Here is a 22,500-nt window from a genome sequence, read left to right as displayed (position 1 = left end):
GAGGAGGATATAGACTGTAATGACGCCATGAGAATTTGACTCAAAAGGCCTGGATGCTGCAGTGCGAGTGAAATGTTTGTGGCTGCAAGCGTCAATACTTTTCAAGCTGTTCTTTCGGAACCTAATGCACAGATTCATGTGTCGCTTGGATGAGTCTGTGAATAATAGCATCATTGTCAGTATAAGTAACCCTGTGAAGAGCTGCACTAGATACTGTGGTGCATCTGCTGGCTTTGTCGAGCGTCTATATACGAACACAATTGGCGCATGTTATTTGTCACTGCATGTAATCACACAGGCTGGGGTGCGGCACCTGTCAGCAGGGAGTGTTGGGTGGGAGGAGTAAGGACGAAGGCTCCTCCCGGTGGAGGCTCCTCACTGGCAGCTGAGTCAGTAGGATACAACAGCAGTGACAACACAGTAATGTGTGTGGGGAGGAATTAATTGGCATAACGACTAAATTGGGGAGAAAAAGAGGTAAAACAAAAAAAAATAGTTCTTGAGATATGGGAGGAACAGACACACATACACGCATATGGATGTAAACGTTGGGTATTTACCTCTCTTTATCCAGCACATTCTCACAGTTGTCAGTTATTGCCGCTCTGTAATTTTCACTCCCTAACGCGTCACTATAAGACTACAACAACTAAAAGACACGCATTGGAGCTTGAAATACTACTGAAATTAATGATTTTGCCAGCTGCCTCGGTGGCTTACCTGCAGGTAGCAGCGCTTAGCTAGTAACTGCATCCTCCCGTGATTGAATCCCACCGTGATGTTATATTTTCTCTCTCGACTTTTTTTTTAGTCTCTCCGCACAGTTTTTGTGAGATTAGGGTTAGGCTTAGGTTTAGGGTTAGGTTTAGGCATAGTTTTGTCAACATGCGACGTCGCCATGATGACGTCCCGTCATGTCAAAACATGACGTTTCAAGGCTACTGACAGAGCGGCAAAATATGACGCCTTGGGAGTGAGAACGGTTTGCTTTCACTGTCACACTCGCACTGTCTCCCTCCCTTCATCCCTCTTTCTCTCTCTCTCTCTCATTGCTTGTCCACGAAGTGGATGACAGAAGCATGGCATGTGATTGATGCAGTTATATTGATAGTTATTGTGCTAGTGTTTCCTCATGCAAGGCAGTGGTCACATGATAGAACACAATAGAGTGAAAGGCTCTTCATTGACTCAGCACTGAGGAGCCTCAATAGAAACCAATTAGTTTCACTGACCTCCATTCAAGACTGTTTTAAATCTCTCTCTCTCCCTCTCCCTCTCTTTCTCTCTCTCTCTCTCTGTCTCACTAGGACTCTCCACCCAAGCCGGACGTGGAGCAGCGGTTGCGTTCTGCGTCCAACGTGGATGAGCTGATGAGCCTGGTCTACCCGTCCTACTGGAGCGCCCTCAAGTGCCGCTCCAAGCTCTCTGCGGCGGCCGGGGGAGGAGGAGGAGGAGGAGCTCCTACTTTCGCGGCCCGCTCGGCCCCGCTGAACCCGCCTCCTCCGGGCCGGCGGGCTCAGGAGGAGGAGCCCGGCTTCGCCGCCGCCTACCTCAACCTGGAAGTGCTGAAAAGTGAGCTTTCACCTCCTGTGTGTTTTATGATGAGCAATGTGTGTGTGTGTGTGTGTGAGAGAGAGAGAGAGAGAGAGAGAGAGAGAGAGAGAGAGAGAGAGAGAGCGAGAGAGAGAGAGAGAGGGGAAGAGAGAGAGAAGCTTCAAAAGCTGCAAAACCTTTTTTATGTTCCAATACTTTGAAGTTTTTTTTTTGTTTTGTTTTTAAATAGCAGATGTGCATCTTATACATCTGCTATTTTTTAATAGCCAACGTATAGGATATGGATAAAGTGGTTAAAATTATTGTGATGCTGTATTAACACATTTTGCTGGGGACCCCCTGGAATTAAACCCCTTTTTCTTTTTTCTTCCTCTTAAAATTGCTAAATACACAACGCACAAGTACTTAGTATCGATACAATTGATTATTTACATCGCAAACCGGTACGATGCGATACAAAGTCAAACGATATGATATGTTGCTGTTTACATATCGATACAGTTGAATCGTTGATATTAAAATCGATGCAGTTACTGTATCGTTACACCGCTAGTACATATCCTTGTCTCACCCCCCCTGTCTGTCTGTCTGTCTGTCTGTCTGTCTGTCTGTAGCGATAGAGTCAGAGTGGAGGAGGACTCAGTGCATGCCCAGAGAGGTGTGTGTGGACGTGGGCAGAGAGTACGGCGCTCCCACCAACGTCTTCTACAAGCCCCCCTGTGTGTCTGTGTTCAGGTGTGGAGGCTGCTGCCACTCTGAGGACAAACAGTGCAGGAACATCTCCACAGGATACCTCAGCAAGACCGTGAGTATACAACCAAAGCCTGTTCTCACTCCCAAGGCGTCACATTTTGTAGCTCTTATCAGTAGCCCTGGAACGTCAAGTTTTGACATGACGGGATGCCGTGGCAACGTTGCATGTTGACAAAACTATGCCTAAACTTAAACCTAATCCTAACCTCTCAAAAATATACCTAAACCTAGAGAGAGAGAGGGAGGGGGAGCCTGTTTCACCCACGCAATAACCCGGCCAATACTGGGCACCAAGACCAAGCACCTGAACACACTGATCACAAATCAACGTTAGCTAAAAAACAGGGGCGACAGAGACTATGGAACAGCCTGCCCTTTCATATTAGAGCTGCCCAGTCTATACATATATATAAATCTCTATTGAAGACATACTTCTTCTCTCTGGCCTTTGACCACAGCTGAGAGCAGCCCATGGACCTTGACCTTATCGTCCATCGCCACTGTTGTATATTGTTTTCTGTTTTAAATTGCGTTCCCTTTTGCTTTCTACCGTGTGGTACTTTATTGTGGTGTTTTATTCTGTTGCCCTGTATAGCAATTTGGTTGGCTTCTGTCGTTTGAAATGTGCTTTATAAATACACTTTGAGTTGAGAACATAATAGCACAATACTGGACACCGAACACATCCTCTGTCAGCATCCTCTTGTTCAATGTGAGATATAAATGGACGTGATCAAAGTTCCAGTATTGCGTCCAAATCCTATTCTAAAACAATATTCTAACTTTCTAATGATCTAATCTTTACAAATGAATATGATTTCTCCTAACCCTTCTGCTGTAATGTGACCCATGCATAATTATCATGTCAATGTCATTTTTTTAATAAATTTTTTTCATAAGGTGCGGGTCACACCACAAAGTCGTGTCTATAGAGGGATCGTGTAGGCCAGCTGGGCCTTCTTATTATGAGCTAATGAACATGTTATTATTATTACGTTCTAATGAGTATTGTTATTCTTATGTACTAATGAACATTATTATTTTTATTAGGTACTAATGAACATAGACACATTAGGTTTGCTTGCACTGTGGGTGAACAGTGCAACATCCATATGTCAGTTTTGTCTGCATAATTTCTGCACTTTTATTGCAAATAAGGTTACAATAATGTCACGCCACGCCACGCCACGCCACGCCACGCCACGCCACGCCACGCCACGCCACGCCACACCACGTCACTTTACTTTAAAAAGTACTTGTCGGTATACTAGTAGCTAATCTCGTTGTAGCAGCGGTGTAAGCTTATAGATGTGCTATTTTTTTTATTTTGTTATACCTAAGAAGATTCTTCTTCTTAGGTATAACATGTTGAAAGTGGTTAATAGTAGTATTGACTCTCATAGCTGTTATCTGCTCACCTCCATGCATTCAGTTCAACACAACGTCATCTGTCACACACACACACACACACACACACACACACACACACACACACACACACACACACACACACACACACACACACACACACACACACACACTCTGTTGATGTACTTTATTTAGTAAGACATGAGAACAGTACATGACAGTACATAACAATACATGGAAGTACAAATTCACAATACAAGGTCTACTAAACTGGAAATCTCATTAAGCACTGAGCTTGTTTAAGATGAGAACATCATGCACACAAATCATGATGACATATAAGAGACAGACAGATATACACACTACTATACAGAATGTCATACAATCAGTTTACAGGTTACTGGTATGAAGAGTGAAAAATATGTACAAAAGAAGAAAGAGAGAGAGGGGGGGGGGGGGTAGGGGTAGGTTAGGTTAGGACATGGGGTAGGTTAGGACTTGGACAGGGGCCATTTTTGAATTGCAGCCTCCTGAAGGTGTATCTTTAGGGCAGTTTTGAAAGTGAGTAGGGTTTTACACTCCTGTACTCCTTTTGGTAGGGCATTCCACATTTTTGATGAATAGCATGAGAACGAGTTCATTCCCTTTGTTGAGCCAGATCTGGGTTGAACATGATTTGTGGAGCTGCCTCTGGTGTTATGATCATGGACTTCATTAACATTTTGGAAGTATTTTGACAAATACAGGGGGATCCCAATGTTGTGGTGTATCTTGAAGACCAGGCCCATAGCAAGTTGCTGTACTCTGTCCTCAACCCTAAGCCATCCAATCCTAGCAAAATGAGCAGGGGTTAGATGGGTTTTGTGATTGAGGCCAAGAAGTAGCCTTACAAGTTTGTTTTGGGATGTTTGGAGCCTTGTTTTTAAGGCCTTGGAGGTGTTGTGATACCATGAAGTGCATGCATAATCATAATGACCTTGTATGAGGGCCCCTGCAAGAATCTTCAGAGTATTCTTACTGACTAGAGTCTAGTCAGTAAGAATACTCTAGACGATCAATCCTCCACAAATAGCGTGTTGTTTGGTTGACCATTTTGATCACTCTTTCAGCGTTTTTGTTACCGGAGAGGTTTGCATCCAAGATGGAACCCAGGTAGGTAATTTCATCCTTTCTTGTGATAACATCATCACCCACTTTGATCGTGAAACTCTCAGCCTTGCTAAGGTTAGGACTGGACCCAAAGAGGATGGATTCAGTTTTACCCAGGTGTAATGAAAGTTTGTTGTCGGAGAGCCAGATGCAGATCTTGTTGAGTTCAGTGCTGAGAGTTTTCTCAACCTGCAGCCTGTCCCTGTCCGAGACCAGCAGAGTCATCTGCGAACAGGAACAGTCTGCAGTCGCAAGCTGAAGACATATCATTCAGAACAGTAAAGGTCCTAGTATACTTCCTTGAGGAACACCACAAGTCACTGGGAGGGGAGGGGACTGGGTGCCGTTTACTTCCACCACTTGCTCCCTCCCTTCCAGGTAGGATCTCATCCAGCTCACCAACGTATCATCAAAATCTATTGCTTTGAGCTTATTGATCATAATTGGGTGATTAACGGTGTCAAAGGCCTTCTGGAGGTCCAACATGACCATGCCGCAATATTTGCCCTTGTCAACATCTTGTAATGTAATGTAATGTTAGGGTGGAGGGGGGAGGGGCAACATGAGGGTCCGAGGCCTTTTATGCATTTATCTGGAGACCTTGACATGGAATGTCATGTTTGAGCAGCCCTGCTTATAAAAACACAAGCATGAGAGCGCACACACACACACACACACACACACACACACACACACACACACACACACACACACACACACACACACACACACAGAGATTACTGCAGGAGCTTCTTAGTTGCTGTTTTGATGTGGAGCCCTTTTTAATTGCGTCTTTTATTGTTTTATCGCATTCCTTTACATTTTATTTTACCTGGGTTATTTTGGTAGTCTGTCATATCTGTGCTTTTAATGTCCTATTGTGTCTGTCTTTTTAGTGAAATGGTGTAACTTATCTGCCAAAATATTAAATATGGATAAAGTGCTTAAAACAATTGCGATGCTATATTAACACATTTTGCTCAGAACCCCTGCAAGGACCACTGAGGGTCCCCGGACCCCACTTTGAGAAACATTGGATTTTTACTGTGTAGTAAAAGAAAAACAGGCTCATTTCCTGCACAAGATGAGGGCTGGCGAGACTCACCCTGGATTTAACTGTTAATCTTGTACATTTTGTAGGATTCATTGTTGGTTATTTCTAGTAATTGACAGTGAACGCATTACAAATTTGCTAGGGACCCCTTTGGAATCTTGCCAAGAACCTTTGGTGGTCCTCAGGCTTTGCTTTGAGAACGACCTGATGATGTCCTCACAACAACGAAAGAATTGGGGGGGATATTGCGATGGTTTTCATCTGTACACGGGGTGGGTTTAGTGTTAGGTTGGGTTAACTGAAGCTACACACACATTTAGATTATGGCGGGGTAAGGGTTAAGGTCAGGGTTGTGGTCTGGGGGAATGAAGGGAAAGGCAATCAACTAAAGTCAATAGAGTGTCCTCACAAGTGTATATGTCTGTGTGTATAGTGTGTTTTCACACTATACACACACACACACACACACACACACACACACACACACACACACACACACATCACACACACACACACACACACACACACACACACACACACACACACACACACACACACACACACACACACACACACACACACACACACACACAGTTTGAGTGGAGTGCTTTTGCTTTTGTATGTTTGTGCATGTGTGCGTTTGTTTCACCTTGACCTGTAAACTGGTAGGAAGGGAGAGCTATTACCGTGTGTGTGTGTGTGTGTGTGTGTGTGTGTGTGTGTGTGTGTGTGTGTGTGTGTGTGTGTGTGTGTGTGTGTGTCCCAGGGTCAAACTGAGGTGAAAGGGAGAAGAGAGTTACTAGCATGCTAATTGGCCTGTTAACGTGCATGTGTGTGTGTGTGTGTGTGTGTGTGTGTGTGTGTGTGTGTGTGTGTGTGTGTGTGTGTGTGTGTGGTGTGTGTGTGTGTGTGTGTGTGTGTGTGTGTGAGAGAGTGTGTGTGTGTGTGTGTGTGTGTGTGGTCTGAATGATTGATGTGATCATGTTTCTTGTCCTACTGACTGCATGGACATTAACCAATGCTCTGTATTCAGTTCATCTAATGGAGCTGTTTGGTATCCACTGAACTGTAATAACATGCAGCAGTTCACATTTTAAAGGGATAGTTCACCCAACAAAAATATTTTTTTTCCTATCGATTAGTCACCCCATGGAGACTAGAATTTAGAGTTTTGTCACATTCCTAAGCCAATAATTTGAAGACCAGCGGACCGGTAGGCAGCGGTTCGGGTAGGAGACACAAAGGAGACTCTTTGTGTCTCCTACCGGAACCGCTGCCGGTCATCAAATTATTGGCTTAGCCTTAGGAATGCGACCAAAACTAAAACATACAGTATCCATGAATTCAAGTCTCCATGGGGTGACTAATCGATAGAAAAAAATATTTGGGGGCTGAACTATCCCCTCAAGGCCATTTCAACCTGGCATCACACTATGACTGTAGTCACTATTTATATTTTTTAAATAGACCGCTATTGTCACCATCAAACAAAGTGTAATTCAGGCCAGCAGCATCCCTATTCTGGGGGAAACATAGCCGAATAATTGGTTGATCTACAAGCTCTCAACAATTGTTTTGAGAGAAGAGATTTCGTTCGGGGGGGGGGGGGGTAGTGCGGACCAAGCACAGAGTCGATCCCGGTCAACTAAGTATGAGTTTACTAAGTAGAGAGGGTTTAAGTGTTTAAACCCTCTCTACCTGACATGGTTAACATGATATCATTGCTGTCGAGCAGAAAACCTCTTATCTCCATATTTCTTGTGTTTTTTTTGTAAATTAATGCCCTACTTGATCATACTACAGCGTCACACAAAAGCGCAAAACACGGCACAAAGCAGCGCATGTTGAGCTAGTAGATCTGCTTCTGTTGCTATTTTTTGTTTTTATTATCCTGAAAAGCAACAGTTTTGGACATTCCACAGAGACTGTTGGGTGGAAACCACTGTATCTCTTCATCATGCTGAGAAATAACCAAAATATATGCTTTCTTGTAAAGTTACAGAACATAAAGGATGTATACTGTACATTGGCATGACTCATAGCACAATGTGTGGCTCTGTTTGAAATGTTTTCACTGCCTAATGATGCAGGAATGCAATGCGTTCTCAACGGAAGTAATACAATTATATTGTGAAATAATTACAGGAATTCTAATTATTGTTGCTGGAGGAATAACTCATTTCATTGTAACTATATACTGATAAAACAGCATATGGTTATGCTCTAGACTCCAGGAGATGGAAAGTGATTTCATTTTTTTCTTAAGTGATATTTTTTTAATTATGTGTCAAGGTGCATTGCCCTTAATCCATAGCCCCCTACCAAAATGGACGGGTTACGGGTCCATTTGGTTCCATTTGTACACTCTTTGAGTTAAGTTAACCCATTCAATCCGGGAAGCATCATGACTCAAATCTTTGCTTCTGGGGGGTGCCTGGATCAAAACATTTTCAGATGGTGGTCCCTGGCCAAATACATTACATTTTTTGGGGGTCCTTGACATGAAAAAGTTTGAGAACCACTGTTATTATAGCAACACAAGTTTTTCAGAAAACCGTTAGGATTTAGAAGACATTTGTGAAGATTTGCAAAAAAAAAAAGGTTTTATCAAACCTGGGGTGCTGGACCTGACAAATGTTGAGCCTCAGAGATAGAGTGCTATAGTACTGTGTGGACTTTTCCTGCCGTTTGGACATCCTCATCCTTGATAAAATGATGATGATGCACTCTGTAACGGTCGCTCATTGTTTGGTTGTGCGTCATTAATTTCCTCTACCTGCAGTTAATGAGCTGGCCTGCAGTCTATGTTTCTGTGATGATGATGTTGGCTCCCATTGTTTTCACTGCATTTCCAATCACTGCTACCTTGATGAACTGGAAGCTGTGAGGCTGATGGCTCATTGTTTGGCCGTTTACTTCCTGTGGATGTGGACACAGTTCATCAAGACGCCTCGCTGTTTGTGTGTGTGTGTGTGTGTGTGTGTGTGTGTGTGTGTGTGTGTGTGTGTGTGTGTGTGTGTGTGTGTGTGTGTGTGTGTGTGTGTGTGTGTGTGTGTGTGTGTGTGTGTGTGTGTGTGTGTGTGTGTGTGTGTGTGTACAGTAGATGTACAGGGCAGATAAGAGAAAGAAGGTCAATTAAGCCGGATTTCCACTGGCATGGCTCCACACCACCCCACCCCACTGCACTGCCCACTTGTGCCACCGTTTTCACTACAAGGAATTGGGCTGAGTGGTGTCAAAGTGGTACCAAATGAGTGCTTAAAAAGTACCCACTCCTAGCTGGGTAGGTCCGAGCTAAAACTATAATAATCGTGGGAAAAAATAGGTAATTTTGGAACATTATTTAAACATTTTAACAAGAAATCTTGTGGGGGGTCCCTGGCACAAAATAATTTGTCCGCAGACCCCCCCCCCCCCCCCCCCATCTGAACATATTAATTTGAGGGTCCTTGACATGAGGGTCCTTGACATGAAAATGTTTAAGAACCACTGGTTTCAAAGCATTAGGAAACAAGCCCCAAATAAACAACTACACTTTAGAAACAAGCCTAAAAAAAAGCACCCCACAACTACCAATATTTTCAAGCAACTTTGCAGAAAAAGAAGCCCAATGTCGCTTATAATAAGCGGACCTCTTATCTCCATATTTTAACTTTTTGTATTTTTTCGTAAATGAATGCCCTACTTGATCATACTACAGCTTCACACAAAAGCATCCACAAGCACGAAATGGGATGCGATGCGAGCTTGTATATCTTCTGCTTTTGCTATTTTTGAATTTGAATCCTGAAAAGTAACAGTTTTGGACATAACATGAGGTGTCCAGCGACATAGACGATTGTGTTGTTTATGGAGCATTTTTAAGTAATAAGTTAACCAGGAAGTGAATGGAGCAGTAAATCTTCGAACGTTATCTCTGGTTCTGTGTAAAAAAAAAAAACTCGTCGTTGGCAGGCTCAGAATTTGACAAATTAACTCGTCCATGGCAGTTAATGAGTTATTGATCCATTAAGACCGGGAACGCATCTGTGTCATTTTAAGATTTATTTGGCTTTTAAAAAATAACTGATATACAAGCACCGAGTGCCGCGCTATGAGCTTGTAGATCTGCTATTTTTGAATAGCCAAAATACATGGATCCAATCTAAAATGAATGACACGGATGCGTTCCCGGTCTTAATGGCTTAAGGAATGTCAGGGAGCGTGGTTGAGATGTATGTGAACTGTCGTCAACGTTGCCACGTTAGCTTTGCCTAATAGCTTTAATGTCTGAAAGATTTGCCAGCTACTGTAAGAGCAGCTTCAGTTTGACATTAATCACCTTCGTGGTCGTCCCAAAGGCAAACCCGACTCCTTCGTGTGACCTTGAGGAAGACACTAATTCTCTAACTGCTCCTGCGGTTCGGTGCCTTCCATGTAAAAGCATACGTTGTTAAAGCGCTTATAAAGCGGTCAGGAAGACTAGCAAAGCACGACCATAAACGCAGTCCATTTAGCATTTGTGGTCGCTGGTGTCTGAACTTCTAAGAGGGCTTTTTTTTTTTTTTTTTTTGCATGACTGCCTTTGGTTGCATGGAAACTTGGATACTGTTAGGAATTAGAAAACGTTTTTAGATGTATTTGGCCGCGGACCCCTATCTCAAAATGTTTTGTTCCAGGGACCCCCCAGAAGTAAAGATTTGAGTTACAATGTTCGCTTAAAAAATATATATATTCAAAGATTTGCACAAATGTTTGCTAAATGATTCTTAAATAGCAGACTTACACGCTTGTATATCTGCTATTTTTGAATAACCATAGAAATCTAAAGATGCGTTCCCGGTCTTAATGGGTTAAAAAAAAACAGCTTCATTTTTCAGAACGACTCCCTCGTGTTTGTGAAAGCGGGGGGGGGGGGGGGATTTCAACGGTTAGGCCTCATTAAATGTACTCCATACTTCAAGGACAATGTCACCTCTCAAAATAAAATAAAGAAAAAAGGCCCCAAAAAAAAATAAGGCTGTGGGTTTCGCTGAGGTTTCACAACAACATTCTTCTCCTCTGCTAGTTTTTGCTTAAATGCTGTTTTTGGCAGTCGGCTGAAAGGCCTGGCAACGCACCGAGGGGTTTAAATACTTAGGAGCTAATTCACGTTGTGGTAGACTAGATAATTTACTGTTTATCTGAACTGAAGTGACTCTTGTCTGAATTACGTATTTTGTTGTCTAGTTTCCATGGAAAGCTTGGTGTTAGAAACTAGATTTTCTTATTATTTCACTTTCTTTTGGTACCAAACGAAGGTCAGGTTATCGTTGCTCAAGTTTTCTGTGTTTAACTTTTGTTCCTATCTGCTGTGTTTGGCAGGACGTTGAAGGCAAAACGCTGGCAGACGTTGACAGGTTTCGACACTTAGCAGACGATGCAAATTGCTGGTAAACGGTTTTGGTTCCTGGTTGAACTGATTTTAAGCGTCTTTTAAATCGGCGTTTCTGTCTGTCTGAATGGTTTTGAGCGTGCATGTGTGTGTGTGTGTGTGTGTGTGTGTGTGTGTGTGTGTGTGTGTGTGTGTGTGTGTGTGTGTGTGTGTGTGTGTGTGTGTATGGGAGGGAGTTGATTGGCAGGCGGTTTGTTCTCCACACCTGTCATTTGGTCCTATGGGTCAGTGGTTGTCAAACTTTTCAGGCCACGACCCCCATAAATAATCAAATTTGAACTGGGGACCCCCCAAAATAATCATATTTGAACTGAGGACCCCCACCCTTACAAGCACTTATAGGAGTTGAAGCATTACATTTAGTTTGACTCGGTTTCACAGATAAATATTGTGAAAATAGCTGATGTAAGTTAGTCGGAGAGACTTATTGTCTGTATCAGCCAGAAGGTGGGAGTCTATCATTGTTTCACAATGCACTATAGAACCCTGGGAGATGGATCGCAACACGTACCATCAGCTCCCAGTAGTTACCGCACGACTTGCCGCACCCAAGCCGTGCTACTCATACGCGGAGTTGGCGGTGACCGGGATTGAACCCATGACCTTATTTATGGTCAAGAGGCGAGTGCTCTACCGACTAAGCTACCCAGACATATTCGGTTGTTCAGACGTGACGTTGCGCCCCGCTAGAATAACTTCCGGGTCCCAGTGTGTATTTTCCCAATATGCGCAGTGTTGTGTCCCTCGCTGTTTTAACAGATCTGAGACAAAAATAACGACTAAAGTGTCATTCTACCGCTTTCCTGGCAACGACAAAAAGAAGGGGAAATCGTCTTTTTAAATTTACATCTATATATAAATATATATATATATAAATAAATATAAAAAATATATATTATAATGTTAATAATGATAATAAATAAATACAAATATAAATATATATATTAACCTACTTTTTACTGTCTATGATATTAGCATTAAGACCCTTATTAACCCTCAATGGTTCATTTCTGAAAAAGGAGGTTATTGTAAAAAGATTTATGGGTTCCAACCATAAAGTTAAAAATAATAGAGAGGGCACCCGAAATCCCCTCCCATCCACTTGCATTGAGTTGCTCACCCAGCGCATGAAGCGAATTCACCCCTTCTTCCGGGTTGGAAAGTGTGATGGGCGTAGCCTATTTGGGGCCACTGTGATACGTTCTGCGTCACAGAAGTGCGCGGCCCCGTGCGCAAGCTTGTGCGCAAGCTCGTGAGTCGAGCCCATTGGTCGAAACCGTTTTCGCTCGTACATTGTGCAGTGGCCCCGTCCGTTTCAGCTGCAGTACCTATGAATGGCCAGCATGTCCATTTCGCTTCAATGCAACCACTGGGTTCTGGGGGCTTGGTTCCAACATGTTTGTTTACAGTGAAGAGTGGACGGCGCTGGTGCCTTTTGGACCCGGACGTGACGTCGGACTACAAAATGACGTCAGACTTAAGAACCGAATAGCAGGACATATAGCACTAGACTACAAAGGTCCTTATTTAAATTGTGACTTTAGAATATGCATATAGCCTGTATACACTTATACTGTAGTGACACTACAGTATAAGTGTATACAGGCTATATGCATAACATACACTAAGTATATGTTGGTTTGTTTATTGTTGAGTGAGAGAGCAATGCTGCATATCAAGCAAATCATCTGGGACTCCCCCCCCCCCCAAAAAAAAGAAGTATTTTGAGGACCCCTCTTGGGGTTCCAACCCACAGTTTGCGAACCACTCAGGGCCGGATCTAGGCATGGGCAATGCCCCCCCAAATGCCCTGACTGCCCCCCCAAAAAAAATCTTTAAAAATTCTTTTTTTTTCCTTTTTTTTTGGAAAGTTACATTTATGTCATGATATGAAATGTGAGCTTACCATAATCAAAATAATCCTTAATCATATTCCATCATGTATCATTGCACAATTCAAATAATCCTCTGCCCTGATTTTCCATGGGCAGTGTTGCCAGATATTGCGAGAGAAAGAAGCCTATTTTTTTAGGTCTAACTGTGCCAAAATGCATATTTTCCTATGCATATTTTCCTACGCATTTGGGGGGTTTGGGGGGTTTGGGGCCCCCGAAAACCCCCCAAATGGTTTTGGGCCCCCCCAATTTTTTTTGGAGGAAGCCGCCCCCCCAGCATTTATTAATGCCCCCCCAGTTAATAATTTCTGTATCCGGCCCTGGAACCACTGCTATAGGTCATTGCTTGTAAAAGTGGATGACGGTGGCATGGCATGGGCGAATGATGTATATTGATAGTTATTGTGCTTGGTGTGGAGCGAGGGCCCTTTAATGTTCTTGAGGAAGAAGAAAGTGTTTCCTCATGGTCACATGACATGTGAAGGACAGAAGACAATAGAGCTAAAGGCTCTTCATTGACTCAGCACTGAGGAGCCTCAATAGAAACCTATTAGTTTCACTGACCTCCATTCAAGACGCCTTTAAATCACTCCATCTCTCTGTGTGTGTGTCTCTCTCTCTCTCTCCCCCCTCCCTCTCTCTCTCTCTCCCCCTCTCTGTCTTTCTTCCTCTAATCGGGATCATTAAAACTGACCGATGCATTTGACCTGGCTGAGTGGTCGCCATGGTAATGGCCCCTTCAAGGAGCCCACCCACATAAGACCATGCAACACGCACGCACGCACGCACGCACGCACGCACGCACGCACGCACGCACGCACACACACACACACACACACACACACACACACACACACACACACACACACACACACACACACACACAGGGTAGCTCTGTCATGAGTCTTTGATGTGGGTTTAGCGATGTCATTTGGTCTTGGTCAACTAGCGTCTAGGTCAACTAGACAGGGGGGGGGGTGTTATAAATCCTACAATGTCAGGGTAATTTACTCGGTGACTTGTGGTTTGGAGTGGGGGGGGGGTTTGGGGGGGAGGGGGTCACAGTTTCACATAATATCACATGATGGATCAAATCAGGAGAGATAACTCATATAGGATACAAGAAAAACAAGTGAAATTGTAAGTGATGAAACAAAATGATAAAATAAGAGCAGACACTTTCTTTCTATTAATTAATTAATTAATTCATCTAATTGTAGATCTGCTACTTTTGATGATTTTGTGTGAGTATGATCAAGTAGGGCGTTAATTTACGGAAAAACACAAAACGTTATGGAGATGAGAGGTGTTCAATAAAATCAGACTAAAAATTAACCCAGAGAAAATGGCTGAGCATAAAGAACGGGCAGAAGGTCCTGGAAGGAGAACGTCTTGGCGAAGGACAAACAACCACAACTTCAAACCCCTCATCAGGGTTGCTACACAACCTCTCAACACCGTTATGTGTTTTCTCTGTCCTGCCAAACACAACGGCCAACAGCAAAATATTAACAGCTGCACCATAACAGCAATCCTGACACATTATCAACATTAATATCTAGTAAAGAAAAATATGTTTCTACTACTCTTACTGCAGCGGACATAGGTAATTATTATGGGATATATGAATAACTTTCTGAAAATTATTTGAAATATTTTATGATTTTTTAATATAGATTTACCCCAACAATTAAGGAATTATGCAAATGAAAGGATTCATTCGCTCCTTAACATACCCCTGAAAATTGCTGTTTGTAAAAGTGCGACCAGGTTATTAATATTTCCCATAATAATTACCTATGTCCTCTACACTCACAAAAAAAATTAAATCTCTTCACTTCTTCCGATCTTTTCCTGAAAACAGAAACGTACCTATTAAGAATATATATGATTCAAGCAGGTGATTATGTAAGGTATACAAAGATGACAAGTAGAAAATAAATACAAATTATAATAATAAATCATGTGAATCTCAGGATCCACATGGCAACGGTATTAGCTCCAATGTAACCATCGATCCTGTGACATCAGTCATCTGTGACTTGAGAACTATTTCTAAAACTATCTGAGTGTGGATGGCGGCCGTTAAGAAGGGGATGGGGGTGTGCTGTGAGTATGTGGTTGTTTTCATCTGGTCTCTGTGTATTTCTTGGGTTTGGTTTGATTTCTTCGTTTGATTATTGTGTTTTTTTTGTTTGGTAATTGAATGTGTTTTAAGTTTCATAAACTAAAAGGAGAAGTGTGTGATTTGAAGGACTCTCTCTCTCACGCGCACGCACGCACGCGCGCACAAACACACACACACACACACACACACACACACACACACACACACACACACACACACACACACACACACACACACACACACACACACACACACACACACACACACACACACTCTCTCTTGAGGAACTACACTGCTCTCTCAGCATTCTGTGATTATTTGCTTATTGCAAGTCACTCTGGATAAGCGTCTGCTACATTGTAAATAATAACCTTCATACACACACACACACACACACACACACACACACACACACACACACACACACACACACACACACATACTCAGGAGCAGTTAGGGGTTCAGTGTCTTGCTCAAGGACACTTCAACACTAACACTCAGTGGGAGCCCGTAAATTGAACTGGGAACCTTCCACTTCTCATGCAGGGTTTAAGAGAGAAATATTTTGTTCCAAATGTAAACAAATGATCACAAGGTAATTAAAACAGTTTTGTATTTGTTCCCTAACTCTTTCTCTCTCACTCTGTGTGTGTGTGTGTGTGTGTGTGTGTGTGTGTGTGTGTGTGTGTGTGTGTGTGTGTGTGTGTGTGTGTGTGTGTGTGTGTGTGTGTGTGTGTGTGTGTAGTTGTTTGAGATCACGGTGCCCCTCAGCCACGGCACCAAGCCGGTGACCATCAGCGTTGCCAACCACACCCAGTGCAGCTGTCTGTCCAAGCTGGATGTCTACAAACAGGTCCACAGCATCATCCGCAGGGCACTGCCAGAGTAAGAGCACACACACACACACACACACACACACACACACACACACACACACACACACACACACACACACACACACACACACACACACACACACACACACACACACACACACACACACACACACACACACACACACACATGCACACGCACACACAACGATTCTGGACAAATTGCAACTCACAATGATGGCTCAGTGATGTGATGATTGATGACAGCACAATATATCAGGTCACAGCGCAATGTACTGTATGTGAATGTTAACAAAATCAGGAGTGAGAATGTGTGTTGTTGTTCTTCATAAACCACTGGTTGTACAGAGCAGTGTTGGAAAGTAACTAAAGTAGTATGTAACTAACTAAGTAAAGAAACTATATAATTTTTTAAACGAGTAATATGTAATAAGTAATATATTACTATGTTTTAGTAACTTTTCCAACACAGTGTTGGAAAGTAATGTTTTAGTAACTTTTCCAACACAGTGTTGGAAAGTAACTGTAAAGTAATATGTAACTTAAAGTAATGTATACATTTTTTCCAGTAACTAGTAAAGTAACTAATTACTTTTGGCAGGGAGTAATAAGTAAAGTAACTATATTACTTTTTAAACAAGTAATATGTAATAAGTAATACATTACTATGTTTTAGTAACTTTTCCAACACTGGTACAGAGACACACATGGGATACAGCAAAGTGAAAAAAATCTCATGACTGAAAAAAAGAAAAACAGTACTGGGTTTGGTGGTATACTATATTGTCTGAATCAACTTTGCGTTCGTTTATGTGCTAAATGAGTGACTTTTTGACTTTGAGAGCTGTTTCAGAGTACAGTGTAAGTCAATGAGGAGCATATTCTGAATTATCAATTTCTAATCAATGGAGTTACATCATGGCAAGGTAACTACACAACCCAAACCTCTACCAAAGTGGTCTTGCCCTTTAACATAGCTAATAACCATACGTAGCCTATTGACGCGTTGTGGGCTTGTAGGATATTTTCGGTGCGCGACATTGATTGATTGATTGAAAATGTTATTAGTCAAAAGAATGTAAAACATCACAGTTACATTTATAATACTTTTGTCTAAAAGATCCGTCCAAAGAAGTCCTTGCGGACTTGTTTCCGTTGAGGTCCTTGGTATTCATTTCATAGACATACATAGTAGCAACCAAACAGTTCAATAACAACATAAAAATATACAGAGAAAAAAAATAACACTTTGTAAAAAAATATGTTTTGCCCATGTTTGTTTTATGGGTGGGTGGTACCAGATTGTTGTTTACACTCCCTCTAGTTTCGTGACTGTGGGTGTCACTAACTTTTTGGAGGTATTTAGACAGATATGCAGGTATAGGGGGCATTTTGGGCAAATCTGCATTTACAATTTTGAAGACCAGTCCCATTTTTAGTTGTTTAACCCTGTCTTCCACCCTGAGCCAGCCTAGGCTGGCAAAGTGAGTGGGAGAGAGGTGGGTCATGGGCCCCAGTCCGAGAAGTAGTCGAATCAGTTTGTTTTGGGAGGTTTGAAGCTTAGTCTTCAGTGACACTGAGGTGTTGGAGTACCAAGAGGAGCAAGCATAGTCAAAAAGGGGCTGAATCAGGGCCCCTGAGAGAATCAGAATCAGAATCAGAATCAGAATCAGTTTTATTGTCACATCACAGGTTTACAAGGTAAAAAAGTGGGTGAAATTCGTTTTGTACATCGTTCCCATCGCAACGTTAGTTTCCATAGAAAGAAGAGGGGGGGGGGAGAAGAAGAGGGGGGTGGGGGGCAAGTGGGAAGGAGATCAAAACAAGAGAGCAACAGAAGGCCAGACAAGTTATCTACATATTTACAAAGTACCTGAGATAATAAAAAACTAAGGTGCCTGAGCATAGCAGCAATGTATGTATACTGTGCATGTTATACTTATACTGTGCATGATATACATATGGACGTTAAGGTGCTTAGAGGAAAAGAGCACAATAAAAAAAAGAAAAAAAAAGTCAGTGCGTTATACATGGGATTAAGGTGCAAAAGGTCAGTGCGTGTCCACCTAGGGTGGACTGACCCTAGTATAATCGGCAAGTAGCTCCATGAGGGAGTGCAACAAAAAGTCATTTGTACCTGGATGGAATGTCTTCTGTATGGAATGCTTCCATACAGAAGACATGCTGGCTTCTGTGGAATCCAAATGACTGAAATCGACCGTATATAGACCATATATATATATATATAGGCACACAATGATTCGTAGGTGATGACGAAAGGGAAAGGGGGGGGGGGGGGACTTTTACCAATCCTTAATTCAGTTTCACCTTCACCTCCTCTTTTTCCTCCCACACATTCAGCGATGACCGCCCAAATTTGGTGGATGAAGGGAGCAGCATGCATATAGGTCTATACGGTCTCTGCACCCTCCATCATCTTTATAAATGGACAGTTCACACAATGGGATCCATTTCATTGAGATCTCGTTAAAAACGTAATCTAAGTACGCTGTTCCCGGGCACAGTCACGCATATCTGTGTGAGTGTGTCTGTGTGTCTGTGTGTGTGTGTGTGTGTGTGTGTGTGTGTGTGTGTGTGTGTGTGTGTGTGTGTGTGTGTGTGTGTGGGCCAGGGTGGGTTGGTTGAGTGGATATATTTGCTGGAGAGTAATGACCCGATCAATATGGAATGTGTATTCATATGTGCCATAGAATTCCACTATAAATATGACAAAGAGACAGCATGCATGCAGAGCTAGTTAGAGAGAGAGAGAGAGAGAGAGAGAGACTCACACACGCACACACAGGGATGAGCAGAAGGAAGGTGCCCCCTTTTCCACCGGCTCCGTGCTTTTTTCCTGCCTAATTTTAAACCAGTTGAGAGTGTTTCCACTGAAAATAAATTGGTTCAAAACCCTAAAAGTTGGTTCGGAACTGGAACCAACAAAAGATTTTTGTTTTTGTTGCCCTGAACTGGGAACCAAAGTGGGCGTGTCACTATCCTACAGGTTGGAAGATGCAGATGCGGAGAACAAAAGAAAAGAAAAGGGAAAACTATAACTGTCATTGACGACTGAATTTCCCGCATGAAATGCCGTTCATATTCAACACATTGCGGTCCAGGCCTGGACACGAACCTGACTGCTCCCCAGGCTGGCTCTCTAACCATTCAGCTATGCCGCCCCCAATTACAATGGTTCTGCTTGAAACTGGACGGTTATTTTACTGGAAACAAAATGACACTTTAGAAAAATATGTAGTATGTATATAGTGTGTTTACAAAATCAAATACAACAAACTATAATCATAGAGAAAATGTCCTTGGTTTATAATTCTAACTAAATTTCAAGCAGATCATTGAGGTCAAAAACAAAACAAAACCAAAACAAAACATTTCTAAAGTGTAATCGAGTAGCATTTGATCCAGAATACCGCAGCATGCCTGTCTTCAACCAGCCACAATGTTCAACTCTCCCCCCATTTCCACTCCCTCCATTGCTGCCCAAAAGCAGAACACAAAACACTGATGCTGATGGTGAGGCTTTGTGCTGGGCGAGTTGAGGTGGGATCAACAATTAAAAAATCGTCCAGTAGGTGGACCAGGTGAGGGATGCGGTGATTGTTGAGGAGGATCCAGCACAGTGCTTCGGCTAGTGAGTCGAACAGCTTGGGGCTGCTCTTGCACCCAAACGTCAATCGGCAAAGTAATATGAACCCTTCCATAGCACGCCAAAGAAGGGCCACTGGTCGGGTTGGAGGGGTAGTACCTTGAATGCATTTGTGATGTCTGCCTTAGACAGGAGGGCCCCGTGGCCGGCGAGGTGGATGAAGCTGATTGCGTGGTTGACGGAGGATAAGTGCATAGAGTAGTCTTGACTGGGGATGAGGCTGTTGATGCTGGGGACAGGGGTGTTGTGGGGGGAGGAGAGGTCCATGATGAGGCGCTTCTTCCCCGAATACTTGCGGGTCGCCACCCCGATTGGGTTAATGCGGTAAACAGGGAAGGGAGGTTCGTCGAAGGGCCCCATCATGAACCTCACCTCGACCTCCTTAGCCAGTAGTGTGTCGACCGCTTGGGGGTCTTGGATGGTGGACTGGAGGTTGTGACAGGTGTGGGAGGTGGTGGGGGTGACTACTAGTCCGGGGTGAAAACCATAGGTGAAGCCATTAATGAGGAAGGTGACAAAGGGCCAGTCGGGGTGGTTGCGGAGTGCGGTGGCGAGGGCTGGGATGTTGACGGGTGTCCTGAGGAAGTGGCCTAGTCATGAGGTAGGGTTGTGAGGGCAGGCGGTGCGTGTGTGGGCACCTCCACAGAAAGAACAAATGTGGAGGTACCGGCAGGCCGATAGATGGCAGCCGCGGTTGTTGAAGTTATTGCACACGGTGCGGCCTCCCTGGAGGAGGATAGGCCTCCCCAGTTTGTCTGTCGGGCCGGAGTTTAGTGGCGGCTGTGGAGGAGGCAGGCCTGAGGATAAGGGGGGGGAGGACCTGCGGAATGCATGCGGGGTAGCGAGAGAGATGGATTGATGGCGGTGGAAGGAATGGTTTTGGGGCGGGGCTTCGTAACGGCCGTGGAGCATGCTGCGGCCGGGTGGGATGGGGCTCCGCAGATGTCACATGCCAGGGCGACCCTGGTCGCGAACACCCTACAGTATAGCTCCTGGTCCTGTGTTCCCCAGTAGGTGCACTGATTGAACTGCTGGAGGCGGGCCGCTGCTAGCGTGGAAAACAGGACGTGGTAGTTGTAAAAACCTGTGCCGCCGAACCGAGGTCCAGGTACAGGTACCGTGGTGAGGTACTGGTCCATTTCGATCCAGTACGTCTCTGAATAGGGAGAATGCGTAGGCAAATTCGAGAAGGGAGGGTGTGCTGCTGCACCACCTGCCAGCGTGCTGGTGAGGGAGAGGAGGGAGGGAGGTGAGGAGAAGGCAAAATGTGCCACAATGGCCGCCGTGCGGGGGAGCGGGGGTGGGAATGGGAGGGAGGGGGGTGTTGGAGGAGGGCGGGGTGCGCTGCTGCACGTCAGTGGCGGTGCGTATGTTTCATATTAGGTGAAGTGAGAGAATGGAACCCCAATGTGAAATCTCTCTTTCTCTCCCTCTATCTATGTTTTTATCATTCTCTTTTCTCATCTTTCTTTTTTTACTACGCTGTCCTTAAATATCTCTGTCTGTCTGTCTGTCTGTCTGTCTGTCTGTCTGTCTGTCTGTCTGTCTATCTATCTATCTATCTATCTGTCTGTCTGTCTTCCTGCCTGCCTGCCCGTCTGTCCTTCTGTCTCTCTACACACCCCCACCCCACCCACTCACATAATTTGTCAGTCCTAATCTCTGTCACTTTTACTCTCTGCTAATCTCTCCTTTTTGGAGGAGGGCGAGGTGCACTGCTGCACTACCCGCCGGCGTGCTGGTGAGGGAGAGGAGGGAGGGAGGTGAGGAGAAGGCGAAATGTGCCGCAATGGCCGCCGTGCGGGGGAGCGGGGGTGGGAATGGGAGGAAGGGGGGGGGGGTTGGAGGAGGGCGGGGTGCGCTGCTGCACCACCCGCGGGCGTGCTGGTGGGGGAGGGAGGTAGGTGAGGAGAAGGCGAAATGTGCCGCAATGGCCGCCGTGCGGGGGAGCGGGGGGAGAATGGCGAGGTGCGGAGAAGCACCTGCCTGCGAGGCGTCAGCCTTGCGGGGGAGGGAAGCGGGGGAAGGGAGGAAGGAAGGTGGAGGGGAGAAGGCGAGGTACTGGCCAGTGCCTGCCTGTGAGCGAGAGCTGGCGGAACGTATGAGGCTTGCGTCGGCCGGCGTGAGGGTGAGGGAGGGGGGGAGGGAGGAGGGCCGAGCGCTCACCTGACGTTGGGAGGGAGGGTGGGGAGCAGCGGGAGGCGTGGCTGAGGATGACGTGCGGGCAACGGAGCTGGAGCGAGAGGCCCGAGTGGGCGGGGCCGATCCTGCTGCGGGGGAGAGGGGCACGGTGCGCTCCGTGCGGAGGTAGGCCAGGTAGGCTGTGAACAGGTTGGTTTTGCGGAAGTTTTTTGAGAAGGGGACACCCCTCGCCGTAAGGACCCGCTGCAAACCGACGACCGTCCAGTCTGATATTGCTTGCAAAGGCAGGGCTTGCCTCTGCGGACGGCCGCCGGTTGCTAACGCTCCATGGCGAGAGGTGTTGGGTGTTTGGCTAGTGTGAGGAGTGGGTCCGCTGTCCTGTTGCTCTTCTTGGCGCGGCTGGGCTGGGGCAAGCGAACGTTCGTTTTCCGCGCTGGTCCCCCTGAGGATGGAGCGGCTGGAGCGGCTGCTCTCGGAGACGGCGGATCTGGACACTTGTGAATGGTCAGAGAAAAGCTCCTCG

The 22,500-nt window shown here is 44.7% G+C and overlaps 1 protein-coding gene across 1 annotated transcript in view; it reads left to right on the top strand.

The window, feature by feature from the left end:
• Positions 1 to 22,500, top strand: part of vegfc (vascular endothelial growth factor c) — a 144,568-nt gene that overhangs the window by 82,707 nt on the left and 39,361 nt on the right. The window contains exons 2-4 of the mRNA XM_080448019.1: positions 1,308 to 1,572; positions 2,169 to 2,359; positions 16,060 to 16,199. Of these exons, the coding sequence (XP_080304145.1) occupies positions 1,308 to 1,572; positions 2,169 to 2,359; positions 16,060 to 16,199 (596 nt within the window). The remainder of the gene's footprint in view (positions 1 to 1,307; positions 1,573 to 2,168; positions 2,360 to 16,059; positions 16,200 to 22,500) is intronic.

Source organism: Gymnoscopelus braueri, assembly GCF_963280865.1.
Source record: "Gymnoscopelus braueri genome assembly, chromosome: 2".
Classification (NCBI taxonomy): Eukaryota; Metazoa; Chordata; class Actinopteri; order Myctophiformes; family Myctophidae; genus Gymnoscopelus; species Gymnoscopelus braueri.
Note: the sequence above shows the minus strand (reverse complement) of the source record. Positions and strands in the feature narration are given on the sequence as shown.